The 19,761-nt window shown below is 45.5% G+C and overlaps 1 protein-coding gene across 5 annotated transcripts in view; it reads right to left on the minus strand.

Annotated features, from left to right (window-relative positions):
• The window catches only part of septin9b (septin 9b), a 59,595-nt gene that overhangs the window by 34,892 nt on the left and 4,942 nt on the right, over positions 1-19,761 (minus strand). For 2 of the 5 annotated variants that reach the window (XM_040186493.2, XM_078080259.1), the window contains exon 1: positions 6,022-6,243. The exons of 1 other annotated variant lie outside the window; for it this stretch is intronic. In XM_040186493.2, the coding sequence (XP_040042427.2) occupies positions 6,022-6,076 (55 nt within the window). In that variant the 5' untranslated portion in view covers positions 6,077-6,243. Of the gene's footprint in view, positions 1-6,021; positions 6,244-8,949; positions 9,047-12,190; positions 12,358-19,761 lie in introns of those variants that run through there. 2 more of the 5 variants (XM_078080258.1, XM_040186495.2) reach the window with 2 other exon arrangements.

Raw genomic sequence — 19,761 nt, forward strand, 5'->3', positions numbered from 1 at the left:
CACTGAAACACGTCACTGCGTTACCATGTAAGTGGGAACATAAAACATTTATAAAAGGAGTAAACAAAGTAATTTTCTAGAACTCATTATGAACAGTATCCAGGTGCCGTCGCACAGCCCCTGAGGTTTGAGGGAGGGCTTGTGAGGCAATTACGTTTGGCATCACAGAGGACACAGCGTGCACTCGCCGCTAAGCCTTACTTATCTGACTTTACTACATCCCCCTCACGAGCAGCAGGTTTCTCACTGAACTATAATAGGCTCCACGTTTAAGTCAATTTATGTGTTGTTTCGCCACGACACGTGTGGGTATGTTTATGTGCGTGGTGCACTGGTGTCAAATAGAGCATTATAGGACATGTTACAATGCACGCAGTCAGCCGAGCATTGTTCCCCGCCAAGCGTTTTGAGGGGAAAAAAAAGGTCTCCCTGTTTACGAGTAACACGAGCGCAGAGATGGAGGCACGTCCTTCCCCTCGGTTAGTGGTGACGTGGGAAAAATAGCTGCCGCGTCCAAGATGAAGATACCGCGGCTTGGGATCAACCCTTGGGATGAGAGCAATGGCTCAAAGTCAACTTGAATTTGACTCCCATCTTGGAGTTGCCGTGCCAAGAGAAGGGCCACGAGCTGGTATCACAATGATACACTACTTAGGCCGCTCGTCTCACGCTCACCCTGCAGGGAATCTCCTGTTTCCTACAGTCCGGAACGCAGCGCTGATTATTTGATCTGCCTGCGGCCTGCAGTGCGTCCACTCTGAGCGTGCATTTACGTAACTTTGAAAAGGATGGATGGATGGATGGATGGGTGGATGAAAAGGGTAAATTTGTAGTTTTGTTCAAAGTGCTCGTAAAAAAACTAAAAAACGTGCAAGTGTGTATCACGGGAATGGATTTGTGTCTATTTTTAAGCGACTACACCCACAGGGAGAGGACCAGGGGGCCACATCTACACTGAACTCTTTGTAAAACTCTGCTCGAGGATGCAGAGCTCAACACAATCACATCAAAGCTGCCGCTCTACACACACACCGACGCACACTAGCCTGCATCACCAATAACATAATAATAAACTGCTTCATAACAACATGATGGGCATTTGAATTAATTTACCCCAGAACAGCCAACTTCACCAAGTCGGAATCACCAAGGACGTTATTGTTCACTTTGGCAATAAACAGATCTGCACAAACATTTTGGAGTTTATGTCAATATCTTTAGGCCCTCGTCGACCTCCAATGTATCCTTTACCTAGACCTTAAAAAAAGGTCTAGGTAAAGGATACAATCTTTTGGCATTCTTGCGCTGTAGAACACCGATGCTCAGACTGCAGGGCTAACTTACATGAAGACACATTGTGTGTGGAACGCATTAGACGACCCGCACAGGGCACAGAAAAAGCTTTCATCTCCAACCCTTTCATAGAGACACACATGGAAGAATTATACTTGTAAGCTGGCGCCTGAACCCGCAGCGCCACTGGACTGTGTCCCTCTTACCGCCGCTTTCCTCGACCTCGTGTTTTACGATTGCTGAGATGGAGTCCAAGGCCGTGGTCACTTTCAACTCCGGCCAGAGAATATGTCGACTCGACCAAAATTGGTCTGCAGAGTTCATTCGGGAGCTGAGGGGTTGCGATGCGCCCTTTGAGACTGTATTGTGGAACAAGCAAGGCTTCTTCAAGCCCCCCCGAGGCCTCCGACACTTTTTCTTAAAACCTGCGCAAGCTAACGTCTCCCGACACTTGCTGTAGACTTTTGTTAAGTTGTAGAAGAGCCGTGAGAACAAAAGCTGCCAAGTAAAGGATATCAGGGTTCGTATTAACAAGCTTTTGCCCAAATATAACAGCTGAGCCATGGCGCTGTTTGCCAGTGACCTGTTAAGGGATCCTAGATTAGTATTTCTGTTTTTGGCTGCTTTGCTCTGTGATTATATGACCACAGGCGTAGGATCACAGCAGAGGACTTGAGTGCTTTTTCCTCTCAAGCCGCTTGTTTGTATTTAGAGGCCGTGCAGCCGAGTGCTCATGATTTAAGAGCAGGGATCATTTTGAATCTTTCTGTGCTTTAATGTTGTCTGGGAATAAGGAGATATGGGGGTGGGGGGGGGACCTCCAGGGCGTCTCTCACTCAGACGATCGCTCAAATCTCCTCACGCTTCTTTTTCGTTCTCCTGGGTCTTTCTTCTTCCAGTATTTTACTTCCAACCCGGACATTGTTTGCATGAATACCACACCGGATCCTGCAACACTAGACAGAAGAAGGACCGAGTGTGGTACTGACAGACGGATGAAGGAGTGTCGTTCCCATTGAAACAGCATTCCCAGACTATGAGCTGCAAGCGAGAGGTCGAGTCCACCTCGGAGGATTCTCATTAGCAGGAGACTCGTCTCCCCACGTCCCACCGCTACCTATCACCGCCCGGTGTCCGCTATATCACGCGGAACATACCAACGATTGCACAATAAAAACAAAGATGGAGGCAGCTGTATCCTCGCTTTGGTTCACGGTCCTTGGTCCTATAATGCGGCCCAGGTGTTAGGCCAGGCCGCCTCTTTGTCATGAGCGTCATCACGTGTCTCTCAAGGACGTCCCCACCGATGAACGCAAAACACACACACAGTATCATCTCGGCGCAGATGCACCAAGAGGAGATAGTGGCGAGTTAGAGGGAGGAACACAAACACAGAGAGCGGGAGAGGAGGAACAAGAGACCTGAGATAGACGCGTTGAGAAATGGGACGCACAGCAGTTAAAAAAAGATTAGTTATGCTTACATTCCGCTCCAGCTAATAAAAATGATGTCATTGTGTTCGCTAACTGATGGTCTGTGGATTGAATTTCACACCTGTTTGTTACTTTGTTATTTTTTACAAATCTCGTGCACAATAATGATAATAATAATATCCCACTCCCAGCATACATTTCACGAGAAAACCAAGTGAAGGCTTTTAATGTGAAAAAGACAAATATGTCAAACAAAAGGTCACTAAAAAACAAAATCACTATTAATATTTCTGCCTACTTGACGCCTGTAAACACAAATCGTTTAATGTCTTTACTTTGTTTGAAGGTGAACTCAGCACATACATTACAGTAAGAACAAGAAACCCACCGCACCAGGAATTTAATCAATAAAACATGTACTAGACACAGCCTTGAACTCCTAATCGGTCTGGTACTTCTAGCCACACACAATAAGTCAAGTATTCAAGACTGTTACACTGTCAAAAACGGGTTACATGAAACCAGTTTATGCACAGTGGAGTTAATCAGAAGTCAGTAGCCGCAGAATACAGGTCCACGTGGCCAAACCAGGAAAAACCTCCTATTTGACAAAACAAGGCCAAACAACGAGATATAATTCCACACTACGGCACTTTTGCTTGGTCAGAACCAAAGCCTGAGGCTACGCTGTCAAACACACATTTCCCTTCTGCTGCCCACTCGTGGTGTTGGGTTTACTAATGCTGCCCGGCAGCAGCGGTACGGCTCCTCGTGCCCGACTCCCTGTGTCCAGCTCAAAGGAGGTGCTTTGTGAGGAGGGGTAACACGTGATAGAAGAGGTGAAGTTCCCGGCCTTTTCTTCAGTCTGAATCTTTATCAGAAGCAAGAGACTTTCTACACACTCAGACGCACACAGACACACACACACACACACACACCGGCTGTACTCAGCCAAAGATGGCCTTGGCAATATGGATAACAGGAGGGGAGGAGAATACCATCTGAAATGACAGACTAATATCTTCAGTCTCATCTGGTCAGATAGTCAGTGTGTATGTTTGTTGCGTAACAACCTGTAAAAATACAACTCTTACACAACTGCTCTGACACAGTCCACTGTATGTGCAAATGCCGTTGAGCCATTCTGGTCTGGTTTTAGAAATTGTACAACACACATGCACCCTCCTCCATTTCAATGTTCATTTCCTGTCTGTGTCCAAGTGCCACTCTCCCTCAACAACATGGCACCTTAAGGCTTAATCAGTGCAAAATGCTTTGGATTGGAGTCAAAGCTCAGTTTAGGTTGGCAGCCATAGCAGGAATCCACGTAGGACTCACAAGGTCTCTGTGCACATACAAACATGGGATTATTCTGGGCTTCTTCTCTGGTGACAGTCATTTGGATTCAGCAGACAGAGGCATGTTTTACCTTTTGGATAATCCTAAAATGGTTTCAGCGTGTAGTTGTTATGGTGGTTTCTATCGTCCCTTTTCAATAATAGTCCCACACGTGAGTTCACCCAAGAGGCGTTACTACCTCTGAAGCGGGCCCACCAGTTGCATCGCCTTTCCCTCTTGGTGCCTGTTTCCTCCTCAGTGTACAGGGCAGCAATTTCGGGGTTCTGTGTCTTTCCCAAATACACACTGACAGACAAGCTGCCAATCTTTTAACCGAAGGACGACTCCGCTCTCCACTCACCCACGGTTGCCCATTAAGAGCCCTTTTCATACAGAATCCCTTTTGGGAGAAAGAGTTATTGTTGAAAGGATGGATATAAAAATATCCTCCGACAAAAACTGTGGTTTTGAACAATGATTGTTTTCACACAATCACACACCAGGCCCTATAAAAACACTGGACTTAGTTGCCATTGTCCTAGGCTTACCTGTTAAAACAAAACCCTTGCTCGGGTAGAGAAAGATTTAAAGGATTTAAAAGGAAATTTGAAAGTTTGCCCTTGTGAGCCCCGCTTTGGATTCTAAATCCTTGGGGTATAAAAATGTTTCCCAGGAGAACCCACTGGGTGAGTTCTCGTTAACACCCTTTCCAGATGAAAAGTGAATCAAAACCTCCAGGGAGGATTCTGGATTGTTTTATGTATAACCGGTTGTGTCGGATTCTAGGCAGAAGTCTCAAAAAAGGGTTCACTTGGAACTTAAAAAATAAGGTTCCAACAGCACTCCAAAAGCACGCACTAAAGAACCCTATATGGATTTATTATTCATCACCTTTATCTGTGTAGGTTGCAACTGCTGCATGTGACCTAAAATAATACTTTAAAAAATGATGCCCTGTTTCCTGCTGACCAGTAAATGCCACGGTGTGCTTGATGTGAATTAGTTCGGAGGGTGTGACCTTTGTGGTGTGGATGAATATGAATATAGTCAGTTCAAAATGAAGGAGAAGGGAACAAGGTACAACCAGATGAATTTGCTCCTTACCTGATATAAACAAAAAATCATAATTGCACAAATGTGTCTGATTATCATAATTACATAAAAGAGTAATATCATAAACAAAGCTGGCATAAGTATCCAATTGTGCATTTTCTTTTATGCAATTGTGTAGCGTTTAAAAACCTAATCAAGCGTTGTCAATGAGACAAGGGAGAGATGAAGGCAAAATTAACTTGAGGTTATGAACTGGAGGTTAAACTATTTATTAAATGAATCAATGGGCAGGTGCTGTGCAACTGGTCAAACACTACTAGGAATACGGATGAAAAGGAACTTCCAGGATGGGGATTTATACTTTTTGTGATGTCCATGACATCTCGCAGTGAGCATCAGGCCAAACAGCAGCTGGAGGGATGCGGTCTGACCGGAGGAGGAACAGGAAGGAAGAGGAAGAGGAGGACAAAGGGAATTAAGGCCAGCTCCACACCGGCTCAGCCAACAAAAGAGAGACAAAGTTGTGAATGTTGTACGGGGAGATCGGACAGATGTTAGTTCTTAATGCTGATGTTGTCACTGTCTCCCTCCTGGTGTTTTCTGCTGAGGGCTTTTCCAGTGAAGCAGTAGTTTGGTGTTCGTCCTGTTTGTTTGTATTATTGATGTAACTTGGGAGTAATCAACAGCAGACTAAAGGCCACAGGGACTTGGCACATGCTCAACACCCTGTCTCTAACGGTACCATGCACACTACTAAGCACACACACACACACACACACACAAAGTTGAAATATATTGTTCAATATTAATATGATTCACAAACTTCTAAAATATTTTCTGGTTCACTATAAACGCATTTAAGTAAACTTAAAAGTGAAAGAAAAACAGGAAACAAACTACAAACCTTCAAAGTCTGAAATAATCCCTTCCAAGTGTGGATTGACTCCAGAATCAGACATCTTTTCGGGCAATCAAATTTCACCAAAGCTTTCAAGTGTGCTGCCGGTTTATGCTGAGAGATTCCCGTGAATGAGAATCACAGTCGGAGCTCACAACTCTTTTTTTCTTTCACTGCCCACTAACTTTACTATATCGCTGCATTCAGACTTCAGAGAGTGCAAAGAAGGCAAGCCTCCTCCCTTCTCCTCCCCTCCCTGCAGCTAGAAACACACTCCCCCTTCTCCCTCGTGCCCTGTGTGTGTCTGTGTGTGTGTGTGAGTGTGTGTGTTTCCCCCCGCTGCACCCCCACACAAGCTCATACATGTACGCGCAGGCATTCACGCAGACAGCAGGCCCCGTCATTCCCCCCCTTTTTTTTTTTTTTAAGTGGCTCCTGGGTCTGATTTCAGACGGAGCGAGTGGACAATATGTCAAATAGTCACTTTAACCGAGCCGGCAATCAGGTGGGATCCTCTCCCACAGCCGAACGCCCCCCCCCCCCCCCCCCCCCCCCCCCTCCCCGCCGAGGGAGGCCCGGCTCCCCCTGTCACAGCCGGAGAGGGACCACGGTTTAAATCTGAGATTAAGGCTCCTAATTTTTGAGTAAACAACCTCTACAGACTAGCTGACGTGTTAATTAAAGAGCAGTCACTTCTGTGGGAGCTGGAGTGGAGAAAGTTGACATTAGCGACGAATACCTCTGAACAATCAGAGGGGGGATTCGTGCACCAACCCGCCCTCTGAGACATAATCTCAGAGGGCTTGGTGGTAACAGCTGACCAGCGAGTCCAGCGCACACTTCTTTTTTCAGGGGGGGGGGGGCAGGCCAATGTTTGATGTGTATGTTTACACTTCTTGTCTTAACAGCTGCTGTGGACACTTTATTGTTCTAGTAGTCTTTTGTTGGGGACAGAGAAACAGTATAGATGTATATACAAACAAAAGTGATGAAATGTCAAAGTTGGTATTTGCATTTATTTAACCGCATCCACTATCTCCCTGTGGGACGTGCTACAGTATTTCCTCTCTCCCCCAGGACCAAGAAGTGATGCTATCGCTGTGTATGCTGATTGGTCATGAGTGAGCAGGTTTTTACAGCTTCCTGTTTGGAGCCAGACGGGGCTGCAGTCGAGAGTTTGGGATCAATTGTCATTCTAGTTCTGCTTTACCATTCCCAAACTCATCGTGAAGGTCATGAGAGCGAATAGAGGCTGGTCAACAATCAGCCCTCAAAAGAAACTTTAAACTAAAGCACGGGCCACAGGAAACTAATTTCGCCCCCCGGTGATCTCAATAAGGTGCAGCGCCAGCGCCTGGCGCGTTTACAGCCATGCGAGCTTTCAGGAAATTTCCCACTTGAATGAAAAGCTTTATTCTAAGGGCCACTAACGCGATGCCAAGCCCACCCAGTGGCCCTTAACCCCAACACCCTAGAGGTCGATGCTAACACAGAACAACACTGTGGGCTTACGTTGCAGTCTGGTTATTTCCTACAACAAACGCTGCAAAGGCGTCTTCGGAGAAAGAACAGAGCGCGCTGTGGTGTGTTTATGCTCAGTGTTTGAATCCATTCTATCCTTAATGCATCAATCACAGAGCTTTACCGGTAGACTATCTGTCCCCTGAGACGCCTGTTGTCCTAACCTGTGTAATTAAGCTTTGAGTGCACGTTGTAAGAGTGCACTTAATATCACACACCCTGACAGCTGCGTATGGGCATTTATTTGAGTTTGTGCGTAAATACGTTTTTATGGTGCACCTCATTATATATATGTATATACATATAAATGTATATGTAACAAAGTGTGTGTGGCCCAAGTTGCAAGCTGCACTGGAAACCATGTGCAACAAGCCTCTGCAGTACTCAGTGAGACAAAAAACACACGCCACACCCGCCCTCACAGGTGGCGTGAATCAAGCAGGCAACCAAGAGCCTTTTTAAACCTCAACCAGAAGACCAAGAAGGGGGAGACGTTCTTGAGCTACGGAGGAGTGAGCGCCAGACGCTGTGCGATCCGGCCGATGTATCGCTGAGAGGAATAACGCTCTCTCTCTTGCCCCAGGAAGAGTCCTGCGGAGCCCCCTGACGCTCACGGCCATCCCGGTGAACCTTTTGAGTAACAGTTTTTGCCCCCTTCCCCTCTGTTTATAACAAAACAAACTACTCTGTTACATTCACTGCAACTCTGCTCTTTTTCCAGTTTGGACACACACTGTTCACCCTCGTGAGGCCCACAGTGTGTGTTTTTGCAGTGAGTACTTGATTATGGTCCTATACATGTGCAGGTTTACAGGCTCCCAAATGCACCGTGACACGCAAGACGCGAGTCCGTCTGCGTGTCACGGTGCTCTTTTTTTAAAGCAGCGTGAACACAGAGGCCTTTGCATTGTGGGATCAATCAACTTAACCAACATTCTTTAGCCCCATACTGCATCTCTGTGTTTCTGGGAAAGTTGTTCTGTATGCTCTTTGTGTACCTCGATGATGGATACAGTTCTGGGCGTGAAAGTGTGTAATCTACTGACTAATGCACAAGCTGTTGTTTCCAAAGTAATTTCCCACTTTGTATTTTCTGCCTTAAAAACATCTGGCTGGGGACAGCAGATGAGCCGCTCACTAACTGGTGTGCATTTTCTCTGCTAAATGAATGAATAAATACATTTTTCATCAACAAGGCTGTCTGTTTATTGCTATTAAATAACTTCAACATTTAATATGTCATTGAAATTTCGCTGTTGCACGTATCATTTTGTTGTTGTTTGTATATTGACATGCAGTTCACGCAGCACACATTACTGTGTATCTAAGGCTCTAGCTTGTTGCTCGTGCATTTAATGCAAACCGGAATCCAGAACAACCATAAACATTTGCAGGAAGTTGCACAACACCAACCTCTATATTTCAGTGTGGCTTGTTGGCCCATTGGTGCTCATGTGGCTGGTTGCAGCGTTTTCTTTTCTTTTAGAGATGATCAGTTTGACCGACTTTTCTAGGAAGGAGCCAAAATAATATCTCTGAATGGTGAGGTGAACCAATTTATTACTGCGGTGAAAAATACAAAGAAAGGATTAAAGGACAGGCAATATATAGTTTAAAGACAGAACAGTGAGACTGGGGGAGGCAGAGCGGTAGTCCAGTGAGAGTCCCACATACATATAAACGTTCCCTCATAGGAGAAACCTTTTATGGTTCCTAGGAGAGCATTTTACAAAGGTTTCGCATGAAACCCTTTAACAGGGTTTTACCTCAAAACCAGCCCTGCACTCCCCACACGGGGTTTTACAGAGAATACTTCTGTGATGGAACGGTTCCACCGGGAGCTTCCTCTTTCACTCCTACAAACGCTATCTAGCAACCCTCCAAGGGGTTCTACCAGTATGCAGAGTTCATCTGAAACCAAGTGTATGTTGTGCAGAACGGCCCACAACAATTGTTCCCCATCATAGTTGTTGGACGGGGGAGGGATCGGGGGTTTTGTCAATGGAGCACTTTGTCTCCCGGAGAACCGTTGAAAGACTTTCCTTTCAAAATACAGTTCTTCAGAAGCAAACAGTTTGGGGTAAAACCTCAGTCCTTCTATGAGAACTCTTGTGGAACACCTATTTCTAAAAAGGGATGAGAATTACGCACCTACAGAGGTGATGCAGCTCTTCAGAATACATGTAATTCATGTATTCTTGGTGTATTTATTTGATGTATCCCTTTCATTAAAAGTATTGGCTGAAGAAAAGAGATGATTTCACATATATCAATGTAAGATACTCCATGTTGTGATTTATTTAATAAAAATACTGTTATCAATCTATTAGGATTAGGGGGACTCTTTAAAACTTGTGTCAAAATGATGAAATTCAGGCATGAAAATGAACAAATGCAATGTTCCTGCACACGCTGGCTCAGTTTTTGACGCTTACTAATTTCCTCTTTGCACCTAACTGAACATAAATCTAACTGCATTTAAACACCTGAACAAGCTTCCACCGAGGATATATTTCTGCTGCACCACCCGAGGCTTGACCCGTGTCTCCGTCATGTTGATTGATTCCCCCCGTCATAAAGCCTCCCTCTGGGCGGACTGAAGGTGCAGTCGGAGCCCTGAACTCCCCGTAGCAGGCTGCTTTCACGCTGGCCCTCACTTATCATTATGAAATAATAATCTGAGGAACAATATGAGGTGAGATTTGGGTACGGCAGTGGGAGGAGGACTACAGGGTGTTCACTCGTACAGGATATCCTGTGCACTTCATTTATGGAACATGGTGCGCTTGGTGATTTCCTCGAGTCCCTTTAACCCCCGGTTTTGTGCAAGTGGGTGGGAAGCCGAGCGTGTGGGTTTTAGGGTGAGGGGGCGTGCAGGGCGCTGGCTGAATCCACGGGAACACAGAGAAGAGAGAGCGCTTTCGTACCATTGAAGTACCGTTAAAATAAAGGCCCGTCCAGAAATAACAGCGGATGTCATGTGCCACAGAAATATTGTGCACTGGAAATGAAGACCAGGAGTGACAATTGTCAAACTTTGATAGAAAGCGTGATTCATAATGAATCACATTATGCAAATTGTGAAAAAGGTATGGGTATGTATGGCTCCTGGCCTCGGCCGCCTTTATGTTAACAAATACGAAACTGGTTTTGATGGGCTGTACAGATGTGTCCTTAAATCAAGCTACTGAATCTTTTAAAACTTACATTTTTTATTTAAATTCTAAATTCAAATCCCACTATGTGGTTCTTGCACTATGTTGTCTTATCGGTCTTCTCATCCATTGTCTTGTCTGGTGTTATGCAACAACAGCCAAGTCAAACTCCTTGTATGTCGAACATATTTTGGTAACAAATGTGCCTGATTCCTGATTCTCTCATTTCCAGACTGAACTCTTCGTTTTCCATTCCCTTCGTTGGATTTCCACCAAGCAGTGCGTCAAAACGTGGTGACCACACGGTTCTGTCATAGCAGACGACTTGTCACGTTGAACGTATTATTTAAGTGGGGAGACGAGAGGGACCCAGGATCTAGGACTCAGGGGTTTGTGGGTTTGCACCTGCAGTAGGCAGTATAGCACATCCATGATGCCTCAACATCACTCCATCACTCTTCTCGCCCAAACTCAATCATCTACCTCGCATAAAAACAATTAAATAAATGTCCGTCTGTCTCCAAAATATTCATCATCCAGATGGAACATTTCACAGAACTTCTCGGTGACACGGTGGCTGGCCTAAAGAAGAGGACAAAGGGAACAACACTGCCACCAAGTGGTAACAGAAACAGGTGCACGGGGTGTCTGCATGCGTCACACGGCTGCCTGAAGTCAGTCACCATATTAACGGTCGAATTAAAGGCTAATTTGCACAGTGTCACCCAGCATGATGTCGGGCCTTAATCGCCGTAGGACGCTAGATTACTTTTATCCTCTCGCCGCAGACCAAACACACGAGGACCTGAGCAGAAGGTCCGATGCAAATCAATGAGAAGCAACCGAGAAAAGGAAAAGAGAAGGACCTCTGTTGAGAAGTAAATAGCAGAAGGCACTGAGGAGGACAGAGACAGCACAGGTGCTTTGATACATGCTGAACATTCCTCCAAAGAGTCTGCTGCCTGTCAAAAACAACATTAGCTGACAGACCAGCTTTGCCTCCACTACCTGAAATAAACCATCTGTGTCAATCGGAACTAATCGGACTCCTCGGCTTCAAGTGCATCATCATGCTTTGATTTAAGTCCCTTCGTCCACAGATGGATCGTGGTTGCACACAGGGGGGGGGTCAAATGCTCAGACGGGATTCGAACCCGGGCCTGACAGTTACGGCTCAGCAGCCACTTAGCACATGGTGAGTACGTTTCCTGATTCTGTGAAGTCGTCTTTGACAGCCCGTCACATGAGCTTTACTCACTGAGCTAAGCTGTGCATTCAATGAGAAAGCGGGAGCGCTCAGTTTTTAGCTCAAACTGCACATTTATATGAGAAATAAATAGGACGGGCGGAGTTGACATAGAGACACACACACATACACGTCTTCCCCCCCTAACTGTAAAGAAAACACAACTTAGGGTGGCTTCTAGCTGATTGTTGCCACTGCAAAGAAGCTGCTTCCTCAGCGTTAAAGAGACAAGTTTGAAAAAGCCACAACTTACCAGCTATTCTGTCTCTCTCCATAACTCAACGGCCACCTCAAATAGCCACATGTAACCTCTCCTTTTTCTGTCCGCTGCTTCCTTCCCTTCAGACTTTTTTTCTTCTCCATGAAGACTTCCCCTTTCTCCTGACTTAGTCACCCTGTCCCCCTCTTTCAAACCCTCCCTCTCTCCTCCCCCTGTCCCTCCCTCCCCTCCTCCCCTGCTCTTACTTCCTCCAAGTTTTAATGTTTTCAGTCTGTTAGGCTAATAAGTGGACGGAGCAGACGTCCACAGCCATGTGCCAGTCATATGGAGGTCTCTCTCGTAGCTCTTGTTCTCTCCTACCCACAAACACACACACACACACACACACACACACACACACACACACACACACACACACACACACACACACACACACAGTCACACAAGCTGGAACTTTTTATCCCTTTCTCTCTTCCCTTTTTCCAATAATTCGCTGGTCTCGCTCACACACTAATCCATGAGTCCTATTTTGTCTTTGAAATGGATTCTTAGCCCTTTGACTGAAGGTCTGAGGTAAAAAAAAGGGTCTACTTAAGACAGAAAAAACTCACGTTGCATCATCTGCTAGACAATGAAGTGTCTTACTTGTCAAAAAAAGTTGCGCGGCGAGCGGCCCCACACGGGGACGGCAAGTCAGTTCTGTCTCCTTACATGCGTGGTGTCTTTTCAAAATGAACTTGCGCCTTCACATCTTAACTTGACTGATGGGAAAAAATGTTAAAGTACACATGTGGTTTCTAGCGGGAACCAAATAGCTGCCTGCTGGAACCGTCCTGTGGCTGTTTGACCCATCAAACCTCCGATATCTCGCTCCTTACGCAGAGTCTAACCGCCTCGTTAGCTGAAAGCCCATTGGACGAGGACGTCAGGCCGGGTCGCTTAGGGAGCCGTCGTCTTGGTGAGAAAACACAACACACAACACACACAATCTGAAGCAGACACACACTCACTCGTCTTTTGTTTTTGTGTCCGGGAGAGAAGGCCCAGCCCCACAGCGCACTTCCTCTTTCTTACAAGAAACATCCCTCCTCAAACCCACATCTTCCCAAATGGACCCCCAGCAGCACGGGTCTCTGCAGCCGACACAGACGGGGGACAGGAGGACGCACCCTGTGAGGACGTCTACCAGACAAGCCTAATGCTTGTGTAGAACGACGACATGACATGTACATGTTTACGTGTCACAATTTCAGAGCGTCCAGAGGATGTTTTAAAATAAGCATTTTTGAAAGCGGTAGACGGAGGGAGCATTCTGAGAGATACAAGCCCCTTCACACACACACACAGCTCCCACTACCCTGCAGTCCTGAGGCCATCTCTGACATCCGTACTGAAGACGTGAGGAGAAGCAGAGCAGAGGAGGCAGATTAGGGATATTCAAGTGTAGCTGCACTGGGAGTAGATGTAGGCTGACTAGCTCTGAAGATCAGCATAAAACCGGATTTATATAAGCCTTAACAGAACAATTTATCCATCTCAAAATGTTTTAGTCGGAACGTTTGAAAAATGTAATACTTCTTCCTAAGTTATTAAGTTATTGCTATTTTGGTCCCTTTTAATATGTGTGTAAAGTCATACTATAGTTCCATTTAGATTTCTTTTATTTTGAAGGCCCAAGAAAGATAAAACTGCTCCGCATCTATGTTGTCCATATGCTGTGTTGTATTTCTGTAAAATAAAATCATCTGAGGTCAAAACAGCTGAGATCAGTAACTAAATTCTGGACATCTAGAAGGGATTCATAATGAGCATTTAGATCTGAATCTGAATCCATATGTGCAGCTGGATGCCGGTGCTGTGACAAAAGAGTGGTTTTAAAAATAGAGATATGTTGCTTTTGGCCGCTGGCTCTTTTTTTTCCGTCTGGTGATCATTTTCCAGACTTAAAAAACTGCAGTTAATCACAGGGTCAGGGCAAAAGAAACACATAAAACACACAACTTGTGCTTGTACATTTGTTGATTCACTTTAAACGCGCATGTCTGTTGCGACACACGTAAACAGATGTGCGCCATGTGTCTGTGGACACATGTGGCACTGTATTTGTTTCTTGTTTTATTTTTCTCATATTTTTTCAATTGAGCTGCCTCGGTATCTACATACACACTCAAACCTTGAACCCCGGTTGTCGCCCCGGCAGGGTGCTCCTCTGGCCTCAGAACAAAGAGCGGTGGGCTGGATACCTCACACACACACACACATACAGATACACACTTATATTCATTTAAATACTTGACATCCATGTATATGGTGTTGATGTCTTGGATGGAGGATCTACACAGAACCATTTGCCTCTGAAGAACCATCCTTGATTGTTGTGGGTTGCAGCAGCACAGTTCTAGAAGTCTAGAAAAGGGTTCCCAGACGAGAGGTGTGTTCTCGTTTGCCACCTAAAAGCCTTTGCAAACACCAAAAAACCCTTTGAGACCCCTGGGCTTTTGTTGTGAAAGGTATGAACAGAAGGAGTGGATCTGGTTTGCACTGCGTTGCCTTTTCTAAAGTGTGCGATTGTGGTTCTGAACATGTCCGTTGTGCACTGCATGATTGACCAATGCCTTTTTTGTCGCTCAGAAAAAATGACCCAATTTACTGCGTGATATTCATTGTGTGAGTGTACAAACGACAAAAACATTTCGAAAAATTGTATTGATCCGAATGAATGACACAAAGCAAAGAACTCTTGAATGTGTGCAGGTATTTAGAGGCTGGAAAGGTTCGGTAAGGAACCTCCAGAGAGGATTGTGGGTAAAATGTTGGAACCCTCTGGAATTTTCGCCAGTAACCAAAAAGGATTCTCCTAAGACCACAATGCAAAGAACCTTCATGGTTCCAGTATGGAACTTTATTTTTATAATGAAATTTATTATTTTCCTAAAAAAATCTAACATAACCTCCCTTTGTATGGTAAAACCACCCATCTGTCTTCAGTTCACTTCAAGACTCTAAATTATTCATCTTTTTTGAACACATTTTAGTTTTGCAACAACATATTATTGCGATGAGTAAACCCGATTTCCTCTTGTTTCCTGATGCAAGAGCACACAGTTCCCTGCTGTTTTACAGTAACCGAAGCCGCTGGAGCTCGTAAAGGACGTCATACAGACAAACTGATGCAGGAGAGAAGAGACTGAGAGGGCCTCCCTCACTCATACCTTTCATTACCTGCCCTTTCCATCATCTCAACCTGCTGGCGAGGTACAGGCGGACCCTCCCACGACACAACCACGCACACACACACACACACACACACACACGCAACATGACACGCAAAAGCTTAAAGAATAACACATCCGAAACATTCACTTCAAACCAAACTAAAAAGGGTTATCTGTGCAGATTCCTCTCGCATGACAGCACACCCTGGAAACACACACACACACACTCTCTTCTTTCTATCGCACACACCAAACGCGTAACCTATATTTGCAGCCGACAACGCAGATGGTCATAAAGGCGCAGATGCTCACGTGTGCTTCCTCACTCATGCGAGGAAATACACACACACACACGCACGTACAGCTTCTATCCACCTAAAGAAAAAGCAGTGTATCACACATTGACTACGGGTGGATGGTGAGCCTTGGGGTGCACATTAAAGTAAGCCGTCACTTCACAGCACGACCTTTGACCGAACGCGTGACTCGAACATGCTAAATTAACTTATATAACAGTCAAGCAAAGATTAAAAAAAAACTCCCCAGCATGCCAGCCAACACTGAAGGGCTGCCTGCAGGGGCGGCGATGCACAATGAAGGAGAAAGAACAGTGGGACGACGATAAAAGATGAAGGGAGAGGAGGAGGAGAGACCAAGTAGTGAAAGAGGTAAATGGAGGGGAAGAAGGAAGCAGGTGAGGAAGGGGAAGCCGCTCGTTTTCATCGGGCGTGACGTGGATCCACGCAAACGTGGAAGAGAAAAGGGCGGCGTGGCGCTGCAGCAAACGCGTCTTTGGTGTATTGATTCACGGCCCGTGTGTCAGATCAAATCGATCGCACCACCACTGTTACATATCATCAAGTATAACTGAGCTCTAATAGGCCAAACAGGCATGCTTAACAAAACGCACACGTGCTGCACACGCTCCTCTTGCCCCCAAGCCCCCGAAAGACCTAATTTCTCAACAACACAACAGGCTTTGAGGAGATGGTGGAGAATGACAAAGAGAACGGTTGGAGCTCCTAGCCACAGCGGGATGACCTCACCGCAGCGCTACGCGGCACTCATCTTCCCCGTGCAATGCCTCGTCCCCTTCGTGCCCTCACACATAAAGACAGAGACAGGGGGGGGGGGGGGGGGGGGGGGGGGGGCGCTGTCTTCCTCATTTGCGTCCCCTGCTGCTGCTCCAGCCTACACATGCAACCTGGGGCATGTACAGGGACGACACAACTCTTCACATCACGCATCTGCACAAGACAAATTGTGAGGGAATGTATTTTTTTGTAAACACGGGGAGCTCCCATCGTCGGTTTGAGAAGGATTTCCTTTTTTTCACTTTGCTAGTGCTTTCTCTACCTGGCTGGGGATACACCAAGTGATTGTTAACACATTTGTCTAAACACCACCGAGAGCCATTATTACCTGAGCCATCTGGAGGAACCGCGGCGATGAAGATGATGATTTTTTTGAGGTTTTTGAAAGCTGCACCACCCAGAATGAGTCCAGCAGTCATTCTCATGTAATGAAATAGTGAAGATATCATTACAGCAATGTGGGAAAGAGAAAGTCTGACTTTATCTCTATTTCCCAATCGGACCTCCCAGCCTGGCCAGATGGCAGCCACATGGGCCCACCAAGTGTTCCCCCTGAACCTGAGAGAAACGGACAGGAGAGACGCTCTTCTGTTGTTCTTCATTGTAAACGCAGTGATTGTCCTGTTTTACTCAGCATCAAACATATAAAGGTCATCTGAGGTATCAATGTCTATTCCCAGTCATGAGTCTGGTATTTACAGAACTGCTGACCTGCTCTGTGAAGTGAACAAACTGAGCCTGGATTCAATAAAAGGTATGAGTGATCGTCTGAGAATTGTAAACATATCATTTGTAAATCTTTGTCAAGAAGGTCTCCTTGACATTAAGTGGAAAATTGAACAATATAAACAATAAAATCTTCTGATGGGATCACAGCTGCGATGACAAATCAGGCCAGGAGACCCGTCTACGTCTAGTAGGCATCGCTTCACCCACATCTGCTAACTTCCTTCTATCTTCTATCTTCCCTAGTCATGGTACTACCATGGGTTCGACATCTGTCCACAGACAGACATATATTCTGCTGGCAAAGTACTCAATCCAGCACATTTTGCCACGATGACGCACTGAGACTCACAAGATGAGTGGAGGCTCACGAAGGATCAGTGGGCTTTTGTACAGTTCAGTCACTACCGGTCAGTCACTGTCCATCAGAGCAGGCGGTTGGTTGGCAGTCTGAGAATATTGATGCTTATTATCAGTCATTTCCATTTGATAATAATCAGGGGGAAAATCAGTTCAATGATCAAATAAGACTTTGACTTCCTTACTTCTCACTTAATTTAAAGTGTTTTCGAAGCATGATGTTTATCCAGTAAAATATGGTCTATCTACAATGGAATATACCATAGCAGAGAATGCCACAGGGAGTCGCTACCATGTGATTGGTAGATGACATCGACAAATACCCTCTTCCGCATTTTGGTTGCACAATAAGTAGTTCCTCACTCCGGCGTCAGCTCTGTTTTTGATGCCGACTAAAATGCCAAACTTAAGGTTTCAAAAGCCCCAAAACTCGATTAGTGACGGAACGGTGACTACACCCACTTCACACATACAGAATACAGACATTCAATGGCCCCACCATGCTCAGGCTCCATCTTAGGCTCAGTATGTTAGCATGCTGAGATTAGCCAATTAGCACTGAACACATTCAGCTGAAGCTGCGTGAATGATCCTGTGAAAAGTGAAAACTCACACACCAACACAGACCTCAGTAATTACTTATTATTATTAAGTAATTATTGTTATAACGGATTATCACGATTCTTAACCGCTATGTTTCACAGTCAAAACACGATGGCCGGACTCATTACCCATAATGAGTCAGCCAGTTAACGCTGCGCTGCACTCAGCCAATCCCCTTAAAGAACCAGGGAAGGAAAATATAAAATCATGACGATAACCAATCCATGACCCTGTTCCTGATGACAGTCACACACACACACAAATGCTTGGAGTAATACGTCACAGTTCACAGAAATAACCCATGCCTCTAACCTATAAGTCACGACGGCCGCTCTCTTCCAGGCCTCTGAAATGTTAAGTCCCACTCTTAGGTCATTTCCACGGCCAGAGGCTGTTAAAGTGCCAGTAGAGCAGTCTGCCTGTCTGTCTCAGCATGGCTGTGGTAACACTGCTGGCTATTTCCTCCTCACCATAAGTTAATCATTAGATGTGAGTGGGAACTGCCTGCAGGATACATAAAAATGGGATAACCTCAAATTTCCAGAGCCCTTGCAGGAAAGACGGAGTCTGTTGTAGCGATTTATAAGTAGGTATGTGGATCTTTTAGATGGATCAGAAGCCGCCATTGGAGAGACTGCATCTTTTATCCCATTGGTGGGATTTTGTGTGAAAAAAGAGAGCTGGTGAAAGAGAAATAGAGAAAAGAGCGGAGGGAGAACGAGAAGAGCGTTCCTGTGGTTCCCCGTGGCTTTGGACCTCTGTAATCAGCGCGCCATGCTCCTGATGTCTGCATCCACAACTCGGACCCAGCCAGTCTACACATGCACATGCAAATACACACGGCTCTGCGGTGATCCACGCGCATGTGGACTTCATGTGGACGGTGGGCACGTCCCGCATAAATGGACGGCCGAGTGTGGAAAAATCTGTAACACTGATCCATGACGCACGCGATGCCGTGTGTAATTCATCAGCGACGTATTTCCCGATCAGATGAGCGAGCTTAAGGATTCCTGTTTCTACGGCCGCAAAACCTCCATAATTGTGAATCTGCTAACTCTCTTAAAAAAACAAATATGGTCATGCATTTAAAGTCATCAAACCATCGGGTCATCGAAGATTGTCCAACATCTGAGAGCTGATTGCCGTTATTATTGACCTTTCTTCGAGTCTGGATCTTTTCCCACATTTCTTCACCTGGTTAATGAGACGTAGAGACAATATCTAATGTGCCGCTACAGCCCCAAGTTGACTGAAGACCTCGTTTGCAGGGAGCATGACTCAAAACGTACAAATTAAAACCAAAAAAGCGCAAATCCTCACTGATATTTCCATAATCTTCTCTCCTTGCATTACATCATCTCCAGGATTGTGAAATCTCCTTGAGCTTAGCTCGGAATAACTGAAGGGGGTCCAGTAAGTGAGTAATTGAAATGAATGGGGCAAAGCTGAAAGCTCAAGTTAAAATACTCAGTGAACTATCTTCTAAAATGCAAATGCTACGAGAGGCTTTAGTGTCAAAGTTGGAGTAGAAAGAATAGGTGGGAAAAATCTCAAATTCATGCAATTCATGCAAAACCTCTCTGCCGTCAGACAGAACAAGGTA

Source organism: Gasterosteus aculeatus, chromosome 9, assembly GCF_964276395.1.
Source record: "Gasterosteus aculeatus chromosome 9, fGasAcu3.hap1.1, whole genome shotgun sequence".
Lineage (NCBI taxonomy): Eukaryota > Metazoa > Chordata > Actinopteri > Perciformes > Gasterosteidae > Gasterosteus > Gasterosteus aculeatus.